The sequence below is a fragment of the Panthera onca genome, chromosome C1 (genome assembly GCF_046562875.1).
Source record: "Panthera onca isolate mPanOnc1 chromosome C1, mPanOnc1 haplotype 2, whole genome shotgun sequence".
Lineage (NCBI taxonomy): Eukaryota > Metazoa > Chordata > Mammalia > Carnivora > Felidae > Panthera > Panthera onca.
In genome coordinates this window covers 87699256-87723698 of record NC_138346.1, presented here as the reverse complement: position 1 = coordinate 87723698, position 24443 = coordinate 87699256, and the positions used below count along the sequence as shown (strand labels likewise).

The window sequence follows — 24443 nt, the reverse complement described above, 5'->3', positions numbered from 1 at the left end:
TCAATACCCATCACCCACCCTGCCCTCCCTCCCACCCTGCCCTCCCTCCCACCCCCCATCAACCCTCAGTTTGTTCTCAGTTTTTAACAGTCTCTTATGCTTTGGCTCTCTCCCACTCTAACCTCTTTTTTTTTTTTTTTCCTTCCCCTCCCCCATGGGTTTCTGTTATGTTTCTCAGGATCCACATAAGAGTGAAACCATATGGTATCTGTCTTTCTCTGTATGGCTTATTTCACTTAGCATCACACTCTCCAGTTCCATCCATGTTGCTACAAAAGGCCATATTTCATTTTTTCTCATTGCCACGTAGTATTCCATTGTGTATATAAACCACAATTTCTTTATCCATTCATCAGTTGATGGACATTTAGGCTCTTTCCATAATTTGGCTATTGTTGAGAGTGCCGCTATAAACATTGGGGTACAGGTGCCCCTATGCATCAGTACTCCTGTATCCCTTGGATAAATTCCTAGCAGTGCTATTGCTGGGTCATAGGGTAGGTCTATTTTTAATTTTCTGAGGAACCTCCACACTGCTTTCCAGAGCGGCTGCACCAATTTGCATTCCCACCAACAGTGCAAGAGGGTTCCTGTTTCTCCACATCCTCTCCAGCATCTATAGTCTCCTGATTTCTTCATTTTGGCCACTCTGACTGGCGTGAGGTGGTATCTGAGTGTGGTTTTGATTTGTATTTCCCTGAAGAGGAGCGACGTTGAACATCTTTTCATGTGCCTGTTGGCCATCCGGATGTCTTCTTTAGAGAAGTGTCTATTCATGTTTTCTGCCCATTTCTTCACTGGGTTATTTGTTTTTCGGGTGTGGAGTTTGATGAGCTCTTTATAGATTTTGGATACTAGCCCTTTGTCCGATGTGTCATTTGCAAATATCTTTTCCCATTCCGTTGGTTGCCTTTTAGTTTTGTTGGTTGTTTCCTTTGCTGTGCAGAAGCTTTTTATCTTCATAAGGTCCCAGTAATTCACTTTTGCTTTTAATTCCCTTGCCTTTGGGGATGTGCCGAGTAAGAGATTGCTACGGCTGAGGTCAGAGAGGTCTTTTCCTGCTTTCTCCTCTAAGGTTTTGATGGTTTCCTGTCTCACATTCAGGTCCTTTATCCATTTTGAGTTTATTTTTGTGAATGGTGTGAGAAAGTGGTCTAGTTTCAACCTTCTGCATGTTGCTGTCCAGTTCTCCCAGCACCATTTGTTAAAGAGACTGTCTTTTTTCCATTGGATGTTCTTTCCTGCTTTGTCAAAGATGAGTTGGCCATACGTTTGTGGGTCTAGTTCTGGGGTTTCTATTCTATTCCATTGGTCTATGTGTCTGTTTTTATGCCAATACCATGCTGTCTTGATGATGACAGCTTTGTAGTAGAGGCTAAAGTCTGGGATTGTGATGCCTCCTGCTTTGGTCTTCTTCTTCAAAATTACTTTGGCTATTCGGGGCCTTTTGTGGTTCCATATGAATTTTAGGATTGCTTGTTCTAGTTTCGAGAAGAATGCTGGTGCAATTTTGATAGGGATTGCATTGAATGTGTAGATAGCTTTGGGTAGTATTGACATTTTGACAATATTTATTCTTCCAATCCATGAGCAGGGAATGTCTTTCCATTTCTTTATATCTTCTTCAATTACCTGCATAAGCTTTCTATAGTTTTCAGCATACAGATCTTTTACATCTTTGGTTAGATTTATTCCTAGGTATTTTATGCTTCTTGGTGCAATTGTGAATGGGATCAGTTTCTTCATTTGTCTTTCTGTTGCTTCATTGTTAGTGTATAAGAATGCAACTGATTTCTGCACATTGATTTTGTATCCTGCATCTTTGCTGAATTCATGTATCAGTTCTAGCAGACTTTTGGTGGAGTCTATCGGATTTTCCATGTATAATATCATGTCATCTGCAAAAAGCGAAAGCTTGACTTCATCTTTGCCAATTTTGATGCCTTTGATTTCCTTTTGTTGTCTGATTGCTGATGCTAGAACTTCCAGCACTATATTAAACAGCAGCGGTGACAGTGGGCATCCCTGTCGTGTTCCTGATCTCAGGGAAAAAGCTCTCAGTTTTTCCCCGTTGAGGATGATGTTAGCTGTAGGCTTTTCATAAATGGCCTTTATGATCTTTAAGTATGTTCCTTCTATCCCGACTTTCTCAAGGGTTTTTATTAAGAAAGGGTGCTGGATTTTGTCAAAGGCCTTTTCTGCATCGATTGACAGGATCATATGGTTCTTCTCTTTTTTTTTGTTAATGTGATGTATCACGTTGATCGATTTGCGAATGTTGAACCAGCCCTGCATCCCAGGAATGAATCCCACTTGATCATGGTGAATAATTCTTTTTATATGCTGTTGAATTCGATTTGCTAGTATCTTATTAAGAATTTTTGCATCCATATTCATCAGGGATATTGGCCTGTAGTTCTCTTTTTTTACTGGGTCTCTGTCTGGTTTAGGAATCAAAGTAATATTGGCTTCATAGAATGAGTCTGGAAGTTTTCCTTCCCTTTCTATTTCTTGGAATAGCTTGAGAAGGATAGGTATTATCTCTGCTTTAAATGTCTGGTAGAACTCCCCTGGGAAGCCATCTGGTCCTGGACTCTTATTTGTTGGGAGATTTTTGATAACCGATTCAATTTCTTCGCTGGTTATGGGTCTGTTCAAGCTTTCTATTTCCTCCTGATTGAGTTTTGGAAGAGTGTGGGTGTTTAGAAATTTGTCCATTTCTTCCAGGTTGTCCAATTTGCTGGCATATAATTTTTCATAGTATTCCCTGATAATTGTTTGTATCTCTGAGGGATTGGTTGTAATAATTCCATTTTCATTCATGTTTTTATCTATTTGGGTCAACTCCCTTTTCTTTTTGAGAAGCCTGGCTAGAGGTTTGTCAATTTTGTTTATTTTTTCAAAAAACCAACTCTTGGTTTCGTTGATCTGCTCTACAGTTTTTTTAGATTCTATATTGTTTATTTCTGCTCTGATCTTTATGATTTCTCTTCTTCTGCTGGGTTTAGGCTGCCTTTGCTGTTCTGCTTCTATTTCCTTTAGGTGTGCTGTTAGATTTTGTATTTGGGATTTTTCTTGTTTCTTGAGATAGGCCTGGATTGCAATGTATTTTCCTCTCAGGACTGCCTTCGCTGCATCCCAGAGCGTTTGGATTGTTGTATTTTCATTTTCGTTTGTTTCCATATATGTTTTAATTTCTTCTCTAATTGCCTGGTTGACCCACTCATTCGTTAGTAGGGTGTTCTTTAACCTCCATGCTTTTGGAGGTTTTCCAGACTTTTTCCTGTGGTTGATTTCAAGCTTCATAGCATTGTGGTCTGAAAGTATGCATGGTATAATTTCAATTCTTGTAAACTTATGAAGGGCTGTTTTGTGACCCAGTATATGATCTATCTTGGAGAATGTTCCATGTGCACTCGAGAAGAAAGTATATTCTGTTGCTTTGGGATGCAGAGTTCTAAATATATCTGTCAAGTCCATCTGATCCAATGTATCATTCAGGGCCCTTGTTTCTTTATTGACTGTGTGTCTAGATGATCTATCCATTTCTGTAAGTGGGGTGTTAAAGTCCCCTGCAATGACCACATTCTTATCAATGAGGTTGCTTATGTTTATGAGTAATTGTTTTATATATCTGGGGGCTCGGGTATTTGGCGCATAGACATTTATAATAGTTAGCTCTTCCTGGTGGATAGACCCTGTGATTATTATATAATGCCCTTCTTCATCTCTTGTTACAGCCTTTAATTTAAAGTCTAGTTTGTCTGATATAAGTATGGCTACTCCAGCTTTCTTTTGGCTTCCAGGAGCATGATAAATAGTTCTCCATCCCCTCACTCTCAATCTAAAGGTGTCCTCAGATCTAAAATGAGTCTCTTGTAGACAGCAAATAGATGGGTCTTGTTTTTTTATCCATTCTGATACCCTATGTCTTTTAGTTGGCGCATTTAATCCATTTACATTCAGTGTTATTATAGAAAGATATGGGTTTAGAGTCATTGTGATGTCTGTATGTTTTATGCTTGTAGTGATGTCTCTGGTACTTTGTCTCACAGGATCCCCCTTAGGATCTCTTGTAGGGCTGGTTTCGTGGTGACAAATTCCTTCAGTTTTTGTTTGTTTGGGAAGACCTTTATCTCTCCTTCTATTCTAAATGACAGACTTGCTGGATAAAGGATTCTCGGCTGCATATTTTTTCTGTTTAGCACACTGTAGATATCGTGCCAAGCCTTTCTGGCCTGCCAAGTTTCAAAGGAGAGATCAGTCACGAGTCTTATAGGTCTCCCTTTATATGTGAGGGCACGTTTATCCCTTGCTGCTTTCAGAATTTTCTCTTTATCCTTGTATTTTGCCAGTTTCCCTATGATATGTCGTGCAGAAGATCGATTCAAGTTACGTCTGAAGGGAGTTCTCTGTGCCTCTTGGATTTCAATGCCTTTTTCCTTCCCCAGTTCAGGGAAGTTCTCAGCTATAATTTGTTCAAGTACCCCTTCAGCACCCTTCCCTCTCTCTTCCTCCTCTGGGATACCAATTATGCGTATATTATTTTTTTTTTAGTGTATCACTTAGTTCTCTAATTTTCCCCTCATACTCCTGGATTTTTTTATCCCTCTTTCTTTCAGCTTCCTCTTTCTCCATAACTTTATCTTCTAGTTCACCTATTCTCTCCTCTGCCTCTTCAAGCCGAGCCATCGTGGATTCCATTTTGTTTTGCAATTCGTTTAAAGCGTTTTTCAACTCCTCGTGACTGTTCCTTAGTCCCTCGATCTTTGTGGCAAGAGATTCTCTGCTGTCCTGTATACTGTTTTCAAGCCCAGCGATTAATTTTATGACTATTATTCTAAATTCACTTTCTGTTATATTATTTAAATCCTTTTTGATCAGTTCATTAGCTGTTGTTATTTCCTGGAGATTCTTCTGAGGGGAATTCTTCCGTTTGGTCATTTTGGAGAGTCCCTGGCGTGGTGAGGACCTGCAGTGCACTTCCCCTGTGCTGTGGTGTATAACTGGAGTTAGTGGGCGGGGCCGCAGTCCGACCCGATGTCTGCCCCCAGCCCACTGCTGGGGCCACAGTCAGACTGGTGTGTGCCTTCTCTTCCCCTCTCCTAGGGGTGGGATTCACTGTGGGGTGGCGTGTCCCGTCTGGGCTACTTGCACACTGCCAGGCTTGTGTTGCTGGGGATCTGGCGTATTAGCTGGGGTGGGTAGGCAAGGTGCACGGGGGCTGGAGGGGCAGGCTTAGCTCGCTTCTCCTTAGGTGATCCACTTCAGGAGGAGCCCTGTGGCAGCGGGAGGGAGTCAGATCCGCTGCCGGAGGTTTGGCTCCGCAGAAGCACAGAGTTGGGTGTTTGCGCGGAGCGAGCAAGTTCCCTGGCAGGAACCGGTTCCCTTTGGGATTTTGGCTGGGGGGTGGGTGGGGGAGATGGCGCTGGCGCCTTTGTTCCCCGCCAAGCTGAGCTCTGCCGTCCGGGGGCTCAGCAGCTCTCCCTCCCTTTGTCCTCCAGCCTTCCCGCTTTCCGCGCAGAGCTGTTCACTTATGACCTCCCAGACGCTAAGTCGCGCTTGCTGTCGGAACCCAGTCCGTCCGGCCCCTCCGCTTTTGCCAGCCAGACTCGGGGGCTCCGCTTGGCCGGCAAGCCGCCCCTCCGCCCCGGCTCCCTCCCGCCAGTCCGTGGAGCGCGCACCGCCTCGCCGCCCTTCCTACCCTCTTCCGTGGGCCTCTCGTGGGCGCTTGGCTCCGGAGACTCCGTTCTGCTAATCCTCTGGCGGTTTTCTGGGTTCTTTAGGCAGGTGTAGGTGGAATCTAAGTGATCGGCAGGACGCGCTGTGAGCCCCGCGCCCCGCGTCCTCCTACGCTGCCATCTTCCGGCACCTTAAATTTTTCTTTATGTAGGTCTAGAACATTTCTTGGTAATAGATTTATTTGTTGTAATTTCATTTTTTAGATATTAATTTTTCATATTAACTTTTTGCCAGACTTCCATATTAAATAAGGTTTTTTGTCCATACCAGATACAAAATCGTAGAGTTTGAAAGTGTGATAATTTACTTTCTCTTTTCCAATTTTTATAACTGAAAAATCTTAGTGTTAGTTGAAAGCATGTTTAGTGTTCTTCATCAAATGCAAGTTTGACTTTTAGTATTACAAAGATATTCTAATACGTATTGTAATCATTGTAATACGTATCTTCTTGTTACTATTTTGTTTCTTTAGATTTGCTTTCAATTAACTATAGTTGCAGAAGGTTGCAAATATCTCTACAGGGTCTATAGAGATGGTCCAATGATTGTCTTTTTAGCTTTATTACTATAATAAATTGCATATTATTAAATTTGCTAATATGCAGCCATTTTTGCATTCCTTAAATAAACTCTACTGTTCATAACACACTATTATTTTAATGTGCTATTTGAATCTCTATGATTTTAGTATTAAATATTCTTAAGTCAGATTGGCTTCCGCTTTTATGTGTGCAGTTCTAATCTGGTTTGATATTAATGTTATATTTGTTCCCCCCCCAAAAGTGGAAATCTCTTTCATACTCCCTTCCTTCCTTCCTTCCTTCCTTCCTTCTTCTTCTTTCTTTCTTTTCTTTCTTTCTTTCTTTCTTTCTTCCTTTCTTTCTTTCCTTCTTGGTATTAATTTTGGTTTTTATGCTTTTGAATAGTTTAAATAATCTTAGAATTATCTACTCTGAGTAGTGTGGCAGAATTTCCTCATGAGATCACTTTCTCTTAGGAATTTTAGGTGTTTGAGATGTTTCTTTATTTCTTCTATTAAAATCTGTAGATTTAGATGTTTTTTCTTTTCTGGAATTACTTTGGATAAATAAATTGTCTTGGAAAATTATCCATTTTAATATAGGTTTTAAAACTAATTTTAGCAATCTGTCTCTTATGATGAACTTACTTTTCCCACTTTGTGATTATTCCTTCCCATAATGTTTTTATAGCTACACTTGTCTTGTGTTTACTCAGTTCATTGATGTCTCGCACCCTCACCAAAATTGATTTTTTATTTATGTATCATTGTAACTCATGTTTTCTAACCATTAATTCCATATTTTATCTTTATTAATTTTACATTACAGCTTTATTTCAGTTTATTTTCTTGTTCTCTATGATTTTTTTAGTATTATTATTGACTTATTTGCTTCATTTAAAAAATGTTTCTATTGATCTGAATTTGAAGCTATGAATTTTTCTCTATGCATTATTCTATCAATATCCAAAAGATATTGATCTATAGTGTTTTCATTATTTTTTAAAGAAATTCTACCATTTCAATTTGATCATAAAAATAACTTGAGATAAATTTTATTTTAATTTCCCAAGTAATTGAGTCTTCTGTTTTTTTTAATTTCTTATTAATTGCTATTTTTATTGGATTGTAACCAGAAGATATAGTCAGCAATATAACCACTTTGGAAATATTACATTTTTTGTAGTTAATTTTAGTCAATATTTTATAAGCACTTCTTAGAAAGCTATAATCTTTATTTCAGAGCAAAGCATTAAACATTTATTGATAAGATTTACCTCTTCATTGATATTTTGTTTACTTGGTCTGTCATAGACTCAAAAAGGTCAATAAAACATTACTGAAACCACAAGATATTTCTATTTCTGTAATGTTGCTGTCCTGTTGTGTGATGTCTAGAAATTCATAACTGTTTTGTCTTTATTGTGAATATTTTAATTCATAAGCATTATAAAATGTGCTTTTCCAAAACATTTAACTCTTTTGGTCTGAATTTCATCTTGTCTAATATAAAGATTGCATCCACCCTTGCTTCATTTGTGCATTTTCTATTTATACCTGTGTTCATCCTTTTAGTCTATTTTTTTTCTGACTCATTTTAATTGATTCTCTTTGATTTATGGTACAATCTTTGTATGATACAATCTGATAACGTTGTCTTTCAGTACTTAAATCAAACCCATTGACTTTCATTGCCTTGATGGCTATGTCTAGTCTTAATTCAATGCCACTTAATGTCATATTTTCTGTTTCTAGATTTTTTTAATGTTTATTTATTTAAAGAGAGAGAGAGCGGGGGTGAAGAGGGGTGAAGAGAGAGGGAGAGAGAGAATCCCAAGCAGGCACCATGCTGTTAGCACAGAGCCCCATGCTGGGCATGAACTCATAAACCATGAAATTGACCTAAGCTGAAATCAAGAGTCAGATGCTTAACCAACTGAGCCATCCAAGCACCCCTGTTTCTAGATCTTTTTAGTCTTTCAACATGATATATGTTTTCCTTTTTGGTTCATTATTTTTCAGCTAATACTTCTGATATTTCAGATTTTAATTTAAAATTCTAATCTTTCTTGTTTTCTTCTATTAGTTCTCTTCCATGAACAATGAAAGATTTAGCAGATGTCCTTTTCCTTCTGCCCAAACACTCATCACCCCATGACTTAGTCAATTTTGACTTTCTTGGTGTTTAATGTGTGTTCTTAGATCTAATTATACTTCTATTACTTCATTTATCAAGTTTAAATATGGATGATCAGTGAAATTACTTTATTTTCCCTCAATTTGCCATTTGTCCATTTTCACATTGTCATATAGCATTCTCTTTCATTATGTTCTGTCACCTTCATCCCCACATTTGTTTAATCTTAGTCCTATAATTAAATACACTCAATAACCACCACATATCTTTTTGTCATAATGCCCTCAGGCATCTCTTGGCTGACTAAATTCACCGTCAGGTAGATTTTCATGAAGAATTCACGGGGAAAATATCAGCTAATCTCTTGCTTAATCAACGTCAGTAATCTTTATACAGTTTGGCTTATCCACACATAATATTCATGCATTACATTTTCTTTCTATTTGGAGGATATTATATAGATATTTCTACGTTATTTTCTTCATTGAAGTGTGGCATTTGATGAATTTGAAACAAATCTAATATTTTTTCCTTTATTCTGTCTTACCACTTTTGCCTGAAATCTCAGTATTTTTCTTCACCCCCAAAATTAAGTAACTAATAAAGTTTAAATAAAATTGACCAATCTTGAATAATTCTCCCCAATTCAATGTTGCATTTTTTCAGTATGGTTGATTCAATGCATTTTTTAATTTAATATAGTTGTCTTGAATTATAACTTTTTAAAAAGTTTTTTCTTTTTTTTATTGCTTTTTGTCTTCAGAAATTTACTTTGGTTATGATAGAGATCATTTGCTAATTACATTTATTACTTTCTTTCTTGACTATTTCAAATTTTTCTTATTTTCTTTTTTGTTTTGTTCATTTTCTCTCACAGCTTTCCTCTGACGCTTGCTGTCTTTTCCTTAGTTTCCTAACTTCCTTGCATTCTTTCCTTTTTTTTTTCAAAATTTCTTTTACATGTTTTTTTTTTTTTTTAATTTTTCTTGATTTCTGCAAGCTATCCCTCCTATTGTCAAGCTATATCAATCCTATTCCTGCATTTCTACTTGGTAGTTTTCCATCATATGGAAAATTTCCTCATTCAGTTTCTATTGTTTTATTAATTTACTCACTTGCTTTACATTTTCATCAGCTTTCTGGCAACCTTTTCCTGGTGCATGTTTTATATCTGTGGGTAGATTTTTCTCTTTTTACATTTTTCATGTAAAATCTTTGTGACAGTGCAATATCCAGTTCCTTTTCACACTGCCCATCAGTGAATGAGTTGAATTTTCCTGGGTCAGCAATCTGGGGAGATGACTAAACCAGAGGTTAGGTCAGGCGACAGGGTAGCCTTTCAGGTATCTTCTTCTCTGACTACTTCCAACTATTAGAGCTCCTCTTGTTTCTTTATATATAAATGCTTTCTCTTCTTTTCTTTTTTAGTATAGCAGCTATTCTGAAAATAATCCTGCTCACCCCTCTACTTTACCTATGGTTTTACGAAGGGTGTAGCTTTTGAAATTAAAATAAGAAAACCTTGCCTCCACTTCAGAAAATAGGTTTTTACTGGAGTTTCCTCAGGTACTATATCACTTTGGCTTTCACTGCTCTGCCCTGATTCTTTTCTTTCATTGCTCCTACACAGCTTCTACCCTTGTAAGCATTTCAGGAAGAAAACCTGTGGTGTTCGGGTGAGGTGGGGAGAGGTGTTTGATAGTTTTGAGAATGAATTATTTGAAATGAGAAAAGAAATATTATATATAAGGTTTGAAAGTTATGCTTGGGCTAATAGACTGTGAATTTTTCCCTTCAAGTAAAGGGAAGCCATATGATATTTTTAAGTGGTAGGATAAAAGCATTAGTTATCTTACATAATTAATCTTTGTTGGCTAATTCTACATAAGTATATGTTATATATACATAGAAAAATATATGTATGTGTATACAAAATTATGTATATACATAATTTTTAAAATTAAAAAATTTTGAACTAATGAATATGGATTAAAATTATAATTATAGTTTTTCTCTGATGCAATAACAATACATGCTCTTTAGAAAATTCTGGAAAACAGAGGTACAAATAAATCAGAAATTAAAAAATTTAAAATTTTGACCAGAATTACAAATGAATGCATACGTTATATTTTTTATTGTTGTTGTTTTTAATATATGATTATTCTAAAATTGGAGTAATATTCTAAATATTGTGATCACTTTATTCTTTTTGCATACATATTCTTTTAAATAAGATTTTTATAATGGATTCAATAGTATTCCATTGTATGAAAGTAGAATAATTCATGTTATTAACTCTCTATTCTGAGATAGGTGTTTTGACCCTGTAAATAGTATTGTACTCATTTTACGAGCGCATAAATTTTAGCATACTTCAAGTAGTATGATCCAAATAGTACTTTTAATGGATTGGAAAGAACAAAAGCCCTGGGACAGGAAATTCTACATATTTGTCACATATATTCTCAAACTGTACTCTATAAAGGTTTTATTACTTACTATTCTCATGATTAGACAAACTACTAATTTCTTTTTCTTTGAATCCTTGGTGAAAATAGGATTCATACTTTTTGACTGACTTGCCAGTTTGGTATATGGAGTTTGTAGAATATATGTAGAATTAAAAAAAAAAAAATTATCAATGTTTATTTACTTTTGAGAGAGAGGGACAGAGACAGAGAGAAAGCATGAGCATGAGCAGGGGAGGGGGCAGAGAGAAAGGGAGACAGAATCTGAAGCAGGCTTCAGGCTCCAGGCTCCAAGCTGTCAGTCAGCACAGAGCCCGATGTAGGGCTTGAACTCATGAACAGGGAGATCATGACCTGAGCCTAAGTCAGATGCTTAACCAACTGAACCACCCAAGCATCCCTCCTATGGTCTCATCTTAATGTTATTTCACATTTTAAAAATTATTACAGAGATTAAGGGTTTTTCCCCCTGAATTTGTGGTACATTTGCATTTCTGCTTTTACAATGCCCTGTTCATGCTCTATGGTTGGGTAACTTTGGGCGCATTGCCCTTTTCTGGCAAAAAAACAAAAACAAAAACAAAAAACTTGATGAAAACTCATACATGGCAAGTAGCAGCCTTCTCCACATCATTGGTTTGCCTTTTAATTTTATTTGTCATTTCAGTATAGAATTTTAAGTGTTTATAAACGTATTGATATTTCCTTCTATATTTTCTTTTGTTTTTAAAGTCAAAAAGAAATTTTTCTTTTGAAAACTATAAAAATGTAGATATCTTTTATTCATCCTTGCATTTTTTTGAAATGTGACAATTATCACTTCTTTTATTTTATATTTATTTACTTATTTATTTATTTTTAAATATAATTTATTATTAAGTTAGCTAACATACAGTATATACAGTGTGCTCTTGGCTTAGGGAGTAAATTCCCATGATTCATTGCTTACATACGACACCCAGTGCTCATGCCAAGAAGTGCCCTACTCAATGCCCATCATCCATTTTCTCCTCTCTCCCTGCCGCCAATCAACCCTTAGTTTTTTCTCTTATTTAAGAGTCTTTGATGGTTTGCCTTCCTCTCTGTTTGAACTTATTCTTTCCCCTTCCTTCCCCCATGGTCTTCTGTTAAGTTTCTCAAATTCCACATATGAGTGACAACATATGACATCTGTCTTTGACTGACTTATTTCACTTAGCATAATGCCCTCCAGTTCCATCCACATTGTTGCAAATGGCCAGACTTCATTTTTTTCTCATTGCCAGGTAACATTCCATTGTATATATAAACCACATCTTCTTTACCTATTCATCAGTTGATGGACATTTGGGCTCTTTCTATAATTTGGCTATTGTTGAAAGTGCTGCTATAAACATTGGGTCTTTTGTGGTTCCATTCAAATTTTAGGATTGTTTGTTCTAGTTCTGAGAAGAATGCCGGTGCAATTTTGATTGGGATTGCATTGAATGTGCAGATTGCTTTGGGTAGTATTGACATTTTAACAATGTTAGTTCTTCCAATCCATGAACATGGAATGTTTTTCTATTTCTTTGTGCCTTCTTCAATTTCTTTCATGAGTTTTCTATAGTTTTCAGCATACAGATCTTTTACATCTTCGGTTAGGTTTATTCCTAGGTATTTTATGGTTCTTGGTGCGATTGTAAATGGGATCAATTTCTTGATTTCTCTTTCTGTTGCTTCATTATTGGTGTATAGAACTACAAACAATTTCCGTACATTGATTTTTTTTTATCCAGCAACTTTGCTGAATTCATGTATCAGTTCTAGCAGCTTTTTGGTGGAGTCTTTCAGGTTTTCCATTTAGAGCATCATGTCATCTGCGAAAAGTAAAGTTTGACTTCTTTGCCAATTTGGATGCTTTTATTTCATTTGTTATCTGATTGCTGAGGCTAGGACTTCCAGCACTATGTTAAACAACAGTGGTGAGAGTGGACATCCCTGTCGTGTTCCTGATCTCAGGGGGCAAGCTCTCAGTTTTTCCCCATTGAGGATGATATTAGTTGTGGGCTTTTCATATATGGCTCTTATGATGTTTAAGCATGTTCCTTCTATCCTGACTTTCTTGAGGGTTTAATTAAGAAGGGATGCTGTATTTTGCCCAATGCTTTTTTTACATCTATTAACAGGATCATATGGCTCTTATCCTTTCTTCTAGTAATATGATGCATTACACTGATTGATTCACAAATATTGACCAGCCCTGCAGCCCAGGAATGAATCCCACTTGATCATGGTGAATAATTCTTTTAATATACAGTGGAATGCCTTATGCTAGTATCTTGTTGAGAATTTTTGCATCCATGTTCATCGGGGATATTGGCCTATAATTCTTTTTTTTAGTGGGATCTCTGTCTGGTTTGGGAATCAAAGTAATGCTGGCTTCATAGAATGAGTCTGGAAGCTGTCCTTCCATTTCTATTTTTTGAAACCGCTTGAGAAGGATAGGTATTAACTCTACTTTAAATGTCTGGTAGAATTCCCCTGGGAAGCCATCTGGTCCAGGACTCTTATTTGTTGGGAAATTTTTGATAATTGATTCAATTTCTTCACTGGTTATGGGTCTGTTTAAAATTTCTATGTCTTTCCGTTTGAGATTTGGTAGTGTGTGGGTGTCTAGGAATTTGTCTATTTCTTCCAGATTGTCCAGTTTGTTGGCATATAATTTTTCATAGTATTTTTAAATTTTTTTGTATTTCTGTGGTGTTGGTTGTGATCTCTCCTCTTTCATTGATGATTTTATCTATTTGGGCTCTCTCTCTTTTCTTTTTGAGAAATCTGGCTAGGCGTTTATCAATTTTGTTTATTTTTCAAAAAAAACAGCTCTTAGATTCATTGATCTGTCCTATTTTTTTAGATTCTATATTATTTATTTCTGCTCTAATCTTTATTATATCTCTTCTTCTGCTGACTTTGGGCTTTCTTTGCTGTTCTGCTTCTAGTTCCTTTAGGTGTGTGGTTAGGTTTTGTTTTTGGGATTTTTCTTGTTTCTTGAGATGGGCCTGGATTACAATGTATTTTCCTATTCGGACTGCCTTTGCTGCATCCCAAAGGGTTTGGACTGTCATGTTTTCATTTTCAGTTGCTTCCATATATTCTTCAATTTCTTCTTTAATTTCCTGGTTGACCCATTCATTCTTTAGTAGTATGTTCTTTAACCTCCATGCATTTGGAGGCTTTCCAAATTTTTTTGTAGTTGATTTCAAGTTTCATAGTGTTGTGATCTGAAAATATGCATGGTATGATCTCAATTCTTTTATATTTATTGAGGGCTTTTTTTTGACTCAATATGTGATCTATCTTGGAGAATGTTCCATGTGCACTTGAGAAGAATGGGTGTTCTGCTGCTTTGGAATGAAAAGTTCTGAATATATCTGTCAAGTATTTCTGGTCCAGTGTATCATTCAGGGCCATTGTTTCTTCATTGATTTTCTGCCTAGATGATCTGTCCATTGTTGTAAGTGAAGTATTAAAATCCCTGAAATTACTGTATTCTTTTTTTTTTCAATATATGAAATTTATTGTCAAATTGGTTTCCATACAACACCCAGTACTCATCCCAAAAGGTGCCCTCCTCAATACCCATCACCCACCCTCCCCTCCCTCCCACCCCCCATCAACCCTCAGTTTGTTCTCAGTTTTTAAGAGTCTCTTATGCTTTGGCTCTCTCCCATTCTAACATCTTTTTGAAATTACTGTATTCTTATCAATAAGATTTGCTTATGTTTGTGATTACTTGATTTATATATTTGGGTGTTTCAAGTTGGGGGGCCTAAACATTTATAATTGTTAGCTTTTCTTGATGGATAGACCCTGTAATTATGATATAATGCCCTTCTTCATCTCTTGTTATAGACTTTAGTTTAAAATCTAGTTTGTCTGATATAAGTATGGCTACTCCAGCTTTCTTTTGATTTCCAGTAGCATGATAGATGGTTCTCCATCCCCTCACTTTCAATCTGAAGGTGTCCTCAGGTCTAAAATGAGTCTCTTGTAAACAGCATGTAGATGGATCTTGTTTTTTTTACCCATTCTGATACTGAATGTCTTTTGATTGGAGCAATTAGTCCATTTACATTCAGAGCTATTATTGAAAGATATGGATTTAGTGTCATTGTGTTATCTCTAGGTTTCATGATTGTGGTGATGTCTCTGGCCCTTTGTAGTCCTTGCAGCATTCTACTCACAGAGTCCCCCTTAGGATCTCTTGTAGGGCTGGTTTAGTGCCCATGAAAGCCTTCAGTTTTCATTTGTCTGGGAAAACTTATATCTTTTACTATTCTGAATGACACCCTTGCTGGTTAAAGGAATCTTGGTTGTATATCTTTCGTATTCAGCACATTGATTATTTCTTGCCACTCCCTTCTGGCCTACCAAGTTTCAGTAGACAGGTCTGCTACTACCCTTATGCATCTATCCTTGTAGGTTAAGGCTTGTTTGTCCCTAGCTGCTTTCAGAATTCTCTCTTAATCTTTGTATTTTGTCAGTTTCACTATGCTATGCCATGGTGAAGACCTATTCTTACTGAATATGAAGGCAGTTCTCTGTGCCTCCTGGATCTGGATGTCTGCTTCCTTCTCCAGATTAGGAATGTTCTCAGCTATAATTTATTCAAGGAAACCTTCTGCTCTTTTCTCTCTCTCTTATTCTTCTGGAACTCCTATGATACAGATATTATTACATTTAACTGAATCACTTAGTTCTCTAATTCTCCCCTTGTGGTCCAGTATTTTCTTATCTCTCTTTCTCAGCTTCATCATTTTCTATAATTTTATCTTCTATTTCACCTATTCTCCTCTCTGCTTCCTCTATGCTTGCTGTAACTGAATCTAGTTTATTTTGCACCTCACTTACAACATTTCTTCATTCATCGTGACTTATTTATTTGTTCCTTGATAGGAACAATTAACCATTGTAGTCTTATATTTCAAAATTTACTATATTCACTCACATATTGTCTGTAAACTTAAAAATATTTTGCCCAGTTCTAACAAAATGCCATGGAATTTTTTATTTTGGCAACATTAAAACTAAATATTTATTGGGGCACCTGGGTGGTTCAGTCAGTTAAGTGTCTGACTCAATCTAGGCTCAGGTCATGATCTCACCATTAATGAGACTGATCTCTACATCCGGCTCTGCATTGACCGTGAGGAGCCTGCTTGGGATTATCTCCCTCCCTCGCTCTCTACCCCTCCCCTGCTCACTTGCATGTGCTTGCAGCTTGCTCTTTTTCTCTCTCTGTCTCAAAATAAATAAACTTAAAAAAAAACTAAAAATGTATTTAGGTAGAACAGAGTATCAGAAATATTGAATTCATATTTCCCAAATTGTATATTTTTCTTTAAATTATTTTATAATTCTTTTCCTCTACTATGCACACACAAATGCATGTATATGATTTTTCTAATTTCTTTATCTCACTAAAAAAAAAGCAGTCAATTTCCTTAGGAAATTCTTCAAAAATTTTCAACAATTATATCAGTTATTTTTACACCATTTTTCTTTAGGGAGCTTGTTGTGAAAAATATTTTATTGTATTAATTGTTTTTTTCTTTTTGAGCTTTTACTTTTGTTTCAAAATCTAAAAAAATTTTAAAAACTCAACATTTTTTTGTTCATTTTATTTTAAGCAATAAAATATCATTAAATATAGATTTTCAGATGGTTTAACTTTACAAAAATTATACAGTTATATGATAAATTGATTTTATCCTTTTCTTGATAAGGTTATAAATATTAATTGCCTTATGATATCATATAACATATATATGCCTGTATATTTGATGAATCACAACACAAATGACATTCATATATAGGGTCCAGATTCCTATATTAATTGCAGTTATTTTTGTAGACCAAAATATCTAATGTTATTTATGTTTTAGGTTAGTGGGATGGTTTGGCCATGAACTCAGCACCAGATTTAAGATGGATAACAGTAAGTGTATTCAGTTTCACTTCACAAGTCATTTTATTTTACCTTTATTTCAATTTTCATCTGTCTTTGTATGGCATGTAATATACATGCCTCATGGAGAGTGCACTTTGAAAATGCCACTGAGAATTCTTAAAATAAGAAATGACATTTCCAGAGTGTAAGACTAAGTGTTTGTAGATTTTAGCATCATTTCGAGTCTATCCCTCTGTAGGGAAGTAAGTGGAAATGAGTTGTAATGTATAGGATTCATATCTCATCAATATTGAGTACCCAGAACATCAGGAAGTGAGGACAGGAAAGAATTTTTGGCTTGTAGTCAGGCCCAGAGAGACTTGGATGTCAATTCTACTTTGCTGCTTAATAATTTTGTGATGCTGCACAAATTATAACTTCTCGGGATTTTTTTGTTTTTTGTTTTATTTTCCTTCTTGCATATCTAATGTGAATAATAATATCCAATTCAGGGGTTGGTTTGAGGGTAAGACAAGTTCAAAGCTGTAAACCAAGCAGCACATAGCAGTGCTGTTTAATAAATGTTCACTTTATGTCTCTCTTTTTCCAATTTATCTTCCTTCTGTGGCTTTTGCCACACACGAAACAATGGCAGTTGAACCCCAGCAGGTAGAAATGAAATTTCAACACGTGCAGGGTTCTCCCAAACTGCCCTGCTTCTTTTTCCTGAGTGACTCCCATCTTCAATCATGTGGGATACAGAAAGCTTCATAAGTGTTTTGAGAGTCTTCAGTTCAACTTGACCCTTCAGACTACTACTAACCTGAGTTACTATTTTAAATATATTCATATTTGCAAAAACCAAGATGCAAAAGATCAAGATGGGCTCTTCCAGTCAAATCAAGAAACCTGCATTTTATCTTGGCTGCTGGAATAGTTAGCTCTGTTATGCCTGTTGCCTACGCTCTTTGTGTTGGCTTTTCTTATCTGTAAATGGGAGAATTGGACTAGATCGAGAGTGGGGAAAGTTTCTCTGTGAAGGGCCAGAGAGGAGACATTTTAAGTTTTGGGGGCTGTACTGTCTCTGTGGCAAATGTTCAGTTCTGCCATTGTAGTGCTAAAGCAGTCATAGACATACATAAATGAATGAATGTAGCTATATGTTCCAATGAAACTTTATTTACAAAAACAAGTCAAGGGCCACATTTGGTCCTCAGTAAATAGCTTGTTGAGCCCTGGATTAGATGCATCTCTAAAGACCTAGAATGTTGGGGTGCCTGGGTGGTGCAGTCGGTTAAGCGTCCGACTTCAGCCAGGTCACGATCTCACGGTCTGTGAGTTCAAGCCCCGCGTCAGGCTCTGGGCTGATGGCTCGGAGCCTGGAGCCTGTTTCCAATTCTGTGTGTCTCCCTCTCTCTCTGCCCCTCCCCCGTTCATGCTCTGTCTCTCTCTGTCCCAAAAATAAATAAAAAACGTTGAAAAAAAAAAATTAAAAAAAAAAAGACCTAGAATGTTCTGATGCTCTTTTAGTCAGTTTTAGCTTTAATTTGATCTCCAGCGAGCAGTCTTAACGCTATTGGACTTAACTTGCTACTATTCAATCTAATTGATTCTAATTAGGATAATACCTGCTATTAAATTACCTTTTAAATATATCATACTTAGGCAGATCATTTTTTTAAAAGCCTTTTTATTGTTATTATTTTTTTCCCTAGGAGAAGCCACTTACCTAATAATACTAGTGCTAGAAGTCACCTTCATAGGTCATTTAATTTATATTCCTGCCTTTGGATGACATTACAATTACAAACTATTAAAATTTTGATTTTTTTTTCTCTCACTGGTATGGTTTCATAGTAGAAAAGCAAAGCATGGGGCAGGTTAAGGAATGCTGGCTTGGGAGTGTGGAAGGACAGAGAATGAGGTATAGAAAATCTTCTTTAAGAGGTCATTTTTTTATCTCTAAGGGCTCTAGTATTTGGTAGGCTGCTAAGAAAGTGGGGCAGGGGAGAGAGACATTGGAAGTGAAGGGGAAATATGCCAGTATTCTAGGTCCACAGAGATTCTCTTAATAGCTCAGAAATCTTAGAAATAAAAGTTTTTAAATCTTATTCTTCTACTACAGTGTCATAAAAAATCCATGAAGGACACTTTTTAAGGTACATTCTATAAAAATGACATGATGTTAATTTTTCAGAACTGCAATTAATCCCTGGGGTTAGTGGATTTCGAATTTCAAATCCTCCCATTTTGTTGGTCTGTTCCTTACATGCTAGTTTAGAGGTAAGTGAACTATGCTTTACCCTTCTCATATCTTTACCTTTTTCTTTACCTGACTGTGACATGTTGTAGGACCATCTCTGCTAAAGAGCAAGATTAATGTTCATTATGTATAAACAATGGTCAAAAGCTGGTATTCTCCTTTAGGACAGTGACTCTGTGCTAATTGACATCTCTTATCTATGTGTCCAGCCCCAGCACTGTGCTTGGCACATAATAAATGTTGTTGGCACTTAATAAATGTTAATTGGAACTGATTTGGAGATACATATTTTTAGTTCCTCTTAGAATTTGTGTGACCTTAAATAAGTTGCTTAATCTTCTCTTGGCGTCTCTGTGACAAAATAAGCATGCAATATTTAGTTCTTGATTATTTCACTCATTCAACATTTACTTATTAGGAAAGTATTATGTGCCAGATATTGTTGTGATTACTGGAGACTCTGTTTCTTCTGGTTCTGTGAGTCAACGAACTCACCAAGTGCCATATGATAGAACTATAGGAAGACATACTTTAAGGAAAAAAATACAAATAATCAGAGTAAACCAAAGAATAAGAAAGGTTGTCTCATAAGGTAAATGGATTTCTTTTTTTTTACTGGAGTGTCTATTCCATCATATTCTTGTATAATCTCTCTACTGTTACTGGCTCAATATATATTTTTTAGTAAATGAATGTTTTTAGTTAAAATAACATTAGTTTCACCCTAAATAATAATATCCAAAGAATCAATTTGGTTTCCAATATTTATATCTACCTTTCCATCTATTTATATAGATATATAGATACCTACCTTGTCCTTTTATATCTATATTATATTCATATCCATATCAATATAGCTTAATTATTTGATATTAATTAATTTCAGAATGAGACTAACTTGGGACATCTCTGTGGTTCAGTTGATTAAGCATCTGACTTCGGCTCATCTGATCTCATAGCTGGTTCTTTTGAACCCCATGTCGGCCTCTGGCTGACGGCTCAGTGCCTGGAGCCTGCTACGGATTCTGTGTCTCCCTCTCTCTGCTTCTCCCCTGCTTATGCTCTGTCTCTGTCTCTCTCTCTAAAAAATAAATAAAACATTTTAAAAAATTAAATAAAAAGAGAATGAGACTAAATTTATTTAAGGAAATATATATTGTAAATAATTGTATCCTTATATAATTAATAATAACATCAATACACATATTAAGTAAATATACTTATATACATACATTAAAGTAAAATATATTTTAGCTAAATGTGTTTTTTTTTTCTAACAGAGATTTTAAATATATAGGTATTCAAAAAAGAATTTGACTTTTTTAATTTAAAGTCTTTTAAAATCATCTGGTTTTTGATATTTTATGAAATTCTATTGTGGAGTGTTCCAGGATGAATGACTAGATAAAGACTTCCAAAATCTCTAAACCTAAATTTTAGGATTCTGTGAACACATATAGCAGTTTCTCACTTTGGCCACTGGATGGCAATATAAAGTACTTTTTTTTTAATAGAACTTCACCACTGATAGTGGTAATCAACTCATTTCACTTCATCTCAATTTAAAGACCATCTACTCAATGTGGCCACTAGATGGAGCTTGTGTTGTTTTCACTTTTTGGCAGATTTTTTTTTTTTTTTTTTTTTTTAACTGAAAATAGACCCAGTAACAAGATTTTTCAGCCAGTGGGAAAAAAAGTTTTTAAAAATTTTTGAGGGGTGAGGAGGGATGGAATCTGCTTAGCAAGTCAGATAATGGTATTTGAATTATTTTTATAATATCTATTCAGAGAAAACTTCTGTTAAACGTTTTAAAATGATACACAGTTTTTCTCATTTTGCAAGTTTGTTTCAGGGAGAAGGTGAGTTACCATAGGAAAAGCACCGAGGTGTGCCTTAGGAAGAACTGGTACTTGACGTTTTGTCCTCTGATTTTCCTTACCTTTGCAAATGAGTTCTCAGCCAGATCTGGAAATTTTCTTTTAGACACTCTAACTTTGGTATGTTTTCACAGTGGGTGGTGTCAGGTACTTACCCCTTCTGCCATGAAAAAGAAGTCACATTCTCAATTTTCCTGCCACTAGTCCCCTAGGCTAGCCTTGAATGATAAAAAGCTTGGAAGTATTTATCACCGTATTACGCTGTATTGTAGTCACCTAGACAAGGTTTTTATTTTCAGCTGGAATCTGAAGATTGATTGATTTTTTTTTTCTTTAACATCTAAACAAATAACAAAAGGATCCCAAAGGCCACAAGAGTGGATATGTACTTCTCTTACCGCTTAAGTATTTTTCTGGAGCCTCTTAGAAATATCTTAAGTAAATGGTGCTTGGTGGCTCAGTTGGTTAAAGCGTCTGACTCTTGATTTCAGCTCAGGTCATGATCTCAGGTTGGTGGGATGGAGCCCAGTGCCAGGCTCTGCACTGTCAGCCTGGAGCCTGCTTGGGATTTTTTCTCTCCCTCTCTCTATCTCTGCCCCTCCCCTGCTCATGCTCTCTCTGTTGCTCAAAATAAATAAATAAAAACTAAAAAAGAAAAAAGAAAGAAATACTGTACTTAAGCTATTCACTGCTAAGCCTACATTCTAACCAAAATTATCATTAGGTAAGCAAAAGTTGTGTTGAAGAAAGTGTTGAAATTCTTCCTCCCCATCATAAATTGCAAAATTCTGAAATTACAAAACAATGCATGTCATTCTTCTTATTCTTTACCTAACTGTTAAAATGTTCTACTCCCTCGATGCCAGGTGGGTAAGCATCGTTGTGGCAATCATATTGCTACTGTGCTTAAGTTATTGCATTGAAAGAGATAGGTGATTGAAAAAGTTTGAATCAATGAGAGAAATATGCACGAATCATAGTGCCTGTCTTTGTTGTAGCTACTTCTCTTTCAAAAAATATTCCGCATAGTCAAATACCAATTGGAGGAGAGATTCTAAACTTAAGAATCAGTGTACATGGATGGATATGATCTCAGTTTTGCAATACAGTGATTTTTTTACAAGTATTAATATGGTTTTGTTTACAATGACATGTGCCTCCAGTTGATTGATAACATGAAAAATAGCACCTTGTAATCAATTTCAAACTGTCCTTTGTTTATATTAGTGGCTCTTAATCATTTCTATTATATATTTATATGGTACAAATTTATATGGTAAAATATGGTACAAATTTTACATATAAAAATATGTGGATCAATAGAAATTAAGGTAGGAACAAGGAGGCATATACTCTACCCCTCACTGAGGCACCAAGTATGACCTTAGACAGGTGACAACTTTCTCTTTACTATATATATACTCTTGAGTTCATTTGTCTCATTTTTAAGATGAAGATGTTTAGACCAGAGTATTTCAGAAGTCTCCTCAATCTTTTCAATTGCTAGCTTGAAATTAAAAACACATCTATTTTATTTTGTAGGGTCATACTTGCATGCAATGATAAGTAGACAATTTTTAGAACATTTCAGTATATGAATTTATAATGAAGTAAATAGCTCCAAAATACAAAATTAGAGTGTTCAATTAAAATACACGTCAAGTAGGGCACGTGGGTGGCTCAATCACTTAAGCGTTCAACTTTGGCTCAGGTCATGATCTCACATTTCATGAGTTTGAGCCCCACGTTGGGCTCTGTGCTGATAGCTCAGAGCCTGGAGCCTGTTTCAGATTCTGTGTCTCCCTATCTCTCCACCCCTCCCTCCCTCATGTGCATACAGGTTCTCTCTCTCCCTCTCTCTCTCCCTCTCAAAAAATGAATAAACATTAAAAAAATTTTAAATACAAATCAAATAAGGAGAAATGTACTATGTGTTTCCTCAGAAAGTTATTAGGCAGCCAATTAAAAAATGCAACAATTGAAAATGTCATGCTATACTTCTTTTTCCTGTTTAAACTTATCTAACTTATCTAGCTTTGTATTCTTTTTGCTCAGTAAGAAAAATAACCCGAGTAGTTGAAACTCTGCCAAGAATTGTTATAAGCTGAATATTTTTAACCTACAGTTTTCATTTTTTTATTTAAAAAAATCGTCCTTTCTCAATACTGAAAGCATAGAAATAATGAGAAGCTAAAAAGAAAAGAAGATATTTATTCTATTCTCCAGTTAACTCCTATTATCCCCTCTTAATATTTTTATGTGACGCCTCAAAAGAGACCTTTACACCCTCTGACAGGATTTTAAGAGTGCCTCACCATGCAGCTGCCCTTACTGTGGTTTAATGATGGGAAATGGTTTCATATTTTAAAGTTATTTCATTATCAAAGAGTAACAGTATGTCAAAATTGAGACCGTCATAAAAAAATTTAACTTTAGTTTCTAGTTATCAGAGAAATCTGCAAGAACAAAATCTCCTTAAAAAAAAAAACAACAATAAAGTTAAATAATATTCCCCCAAGTCTTACTAACCTATAAACACAAATGAAATATCATTAAAGGTAGTACTTCGCACATTGCTCTTACCTGTCTCTTATGGGGCTTATAGTAGAAGCAGAAAGTTTTTCAGAATTATTTATAAATGAAATTTACCTTGAATTACTATTAATGTCCAAAGAGAAGATTGGAAAAATTCCTCTCCTATTCTTTTATTCCTATCCTGGCAACCAAACCACATGTGGGTGGTGCCTTGCCTGTCCCTGCTCCTGCCCTTTACGAGATTTGGTTCTAGACCCAGGCCCTCTTGATCCAAACAGGCTTCTGTCTTCTGAAGAATGTCTTCTGAAACAGACATCAAACCCTACTTGTAGCAAACTGTTTCTCTTCCATAGTCTGCAACATCTGGCTGCAGAGAGACAGATACCATTGTATCCTGTTTCTCTTCTTTTCCTTGGGTACTGTTACCATCAGTACAACTCCCTTGGTCTCCTTCAGCCAAATCCATACCTTTCATGCAATATAGGTCATTTGCCCAAATGGTTTGAGTTCTATTAGAATGCCTGCTCACACATGCCACATGTATATACCAAAATAACTATTTTCACAAGCTTCATAAAGTCTAGATGTCACTGAGTGACCCTATCTTAGCTCCGTGGCATAACATGATACAGAAAAGGGATATTAAGTGACATGCCAGTGCATCACGCTCTGTTTGCAGTTCATTCAGTTCTTATATGTAGGATATATTTTTAAACTCTACTTGACCTTAAGAGATAAGCTAGAAAAGCATGTCTGTTCTGACCTCTAATGTTCCAATACCAGTTATTGTGTGCACTTGTCACTCATCTTAATATAAGAAACTTCAGGCAGCAAATGGCAGTATTTTCACACCAGTGCTAGAGTTTAGCAGGGGAAAAAATGATGAAAGAAGGAAAGATAAAAAGGAAGAGAGAGGGAGGAAAAGAGAGACAGAAAGACACAGAGAGAGAGAAGCAAACCCAACTGCCTCAGTACTAACATATG

General features: G+C 35.9%; 1 protein-coding gene across 3 annotated transcripts in view; it reads left to right on the top strand.

The window, feature by feature from the left end:
- The window catches only part of KYNU (kynureninase), a 122148-nt gene that overhangs the window by 89639 nt on the left and 8066 nt on the right, over nucleotides 1–24443 (top strand). For 2 of the 3 annotated variants that reach the window (XM_060626170.3, XM_060626171.3), the window contains 2 exons: nucleotides 16777–16829; nucleotides 18979–19064. In XM_060626170.3, coding sequence (XP_060482153.1) covers nucleotides 16777–16829; nucleotides 18979–19064 — 139 coding nt within the window. Of the gene's footprint in view, nucleotides 1–16776; nucleotides 16830–18978; nucleotides 19065–19930; nucleotides 20103–24443 lie in introns of those variants that run through there. The other variant, XM_060626173.3, reaches the window with a different exon arrangement.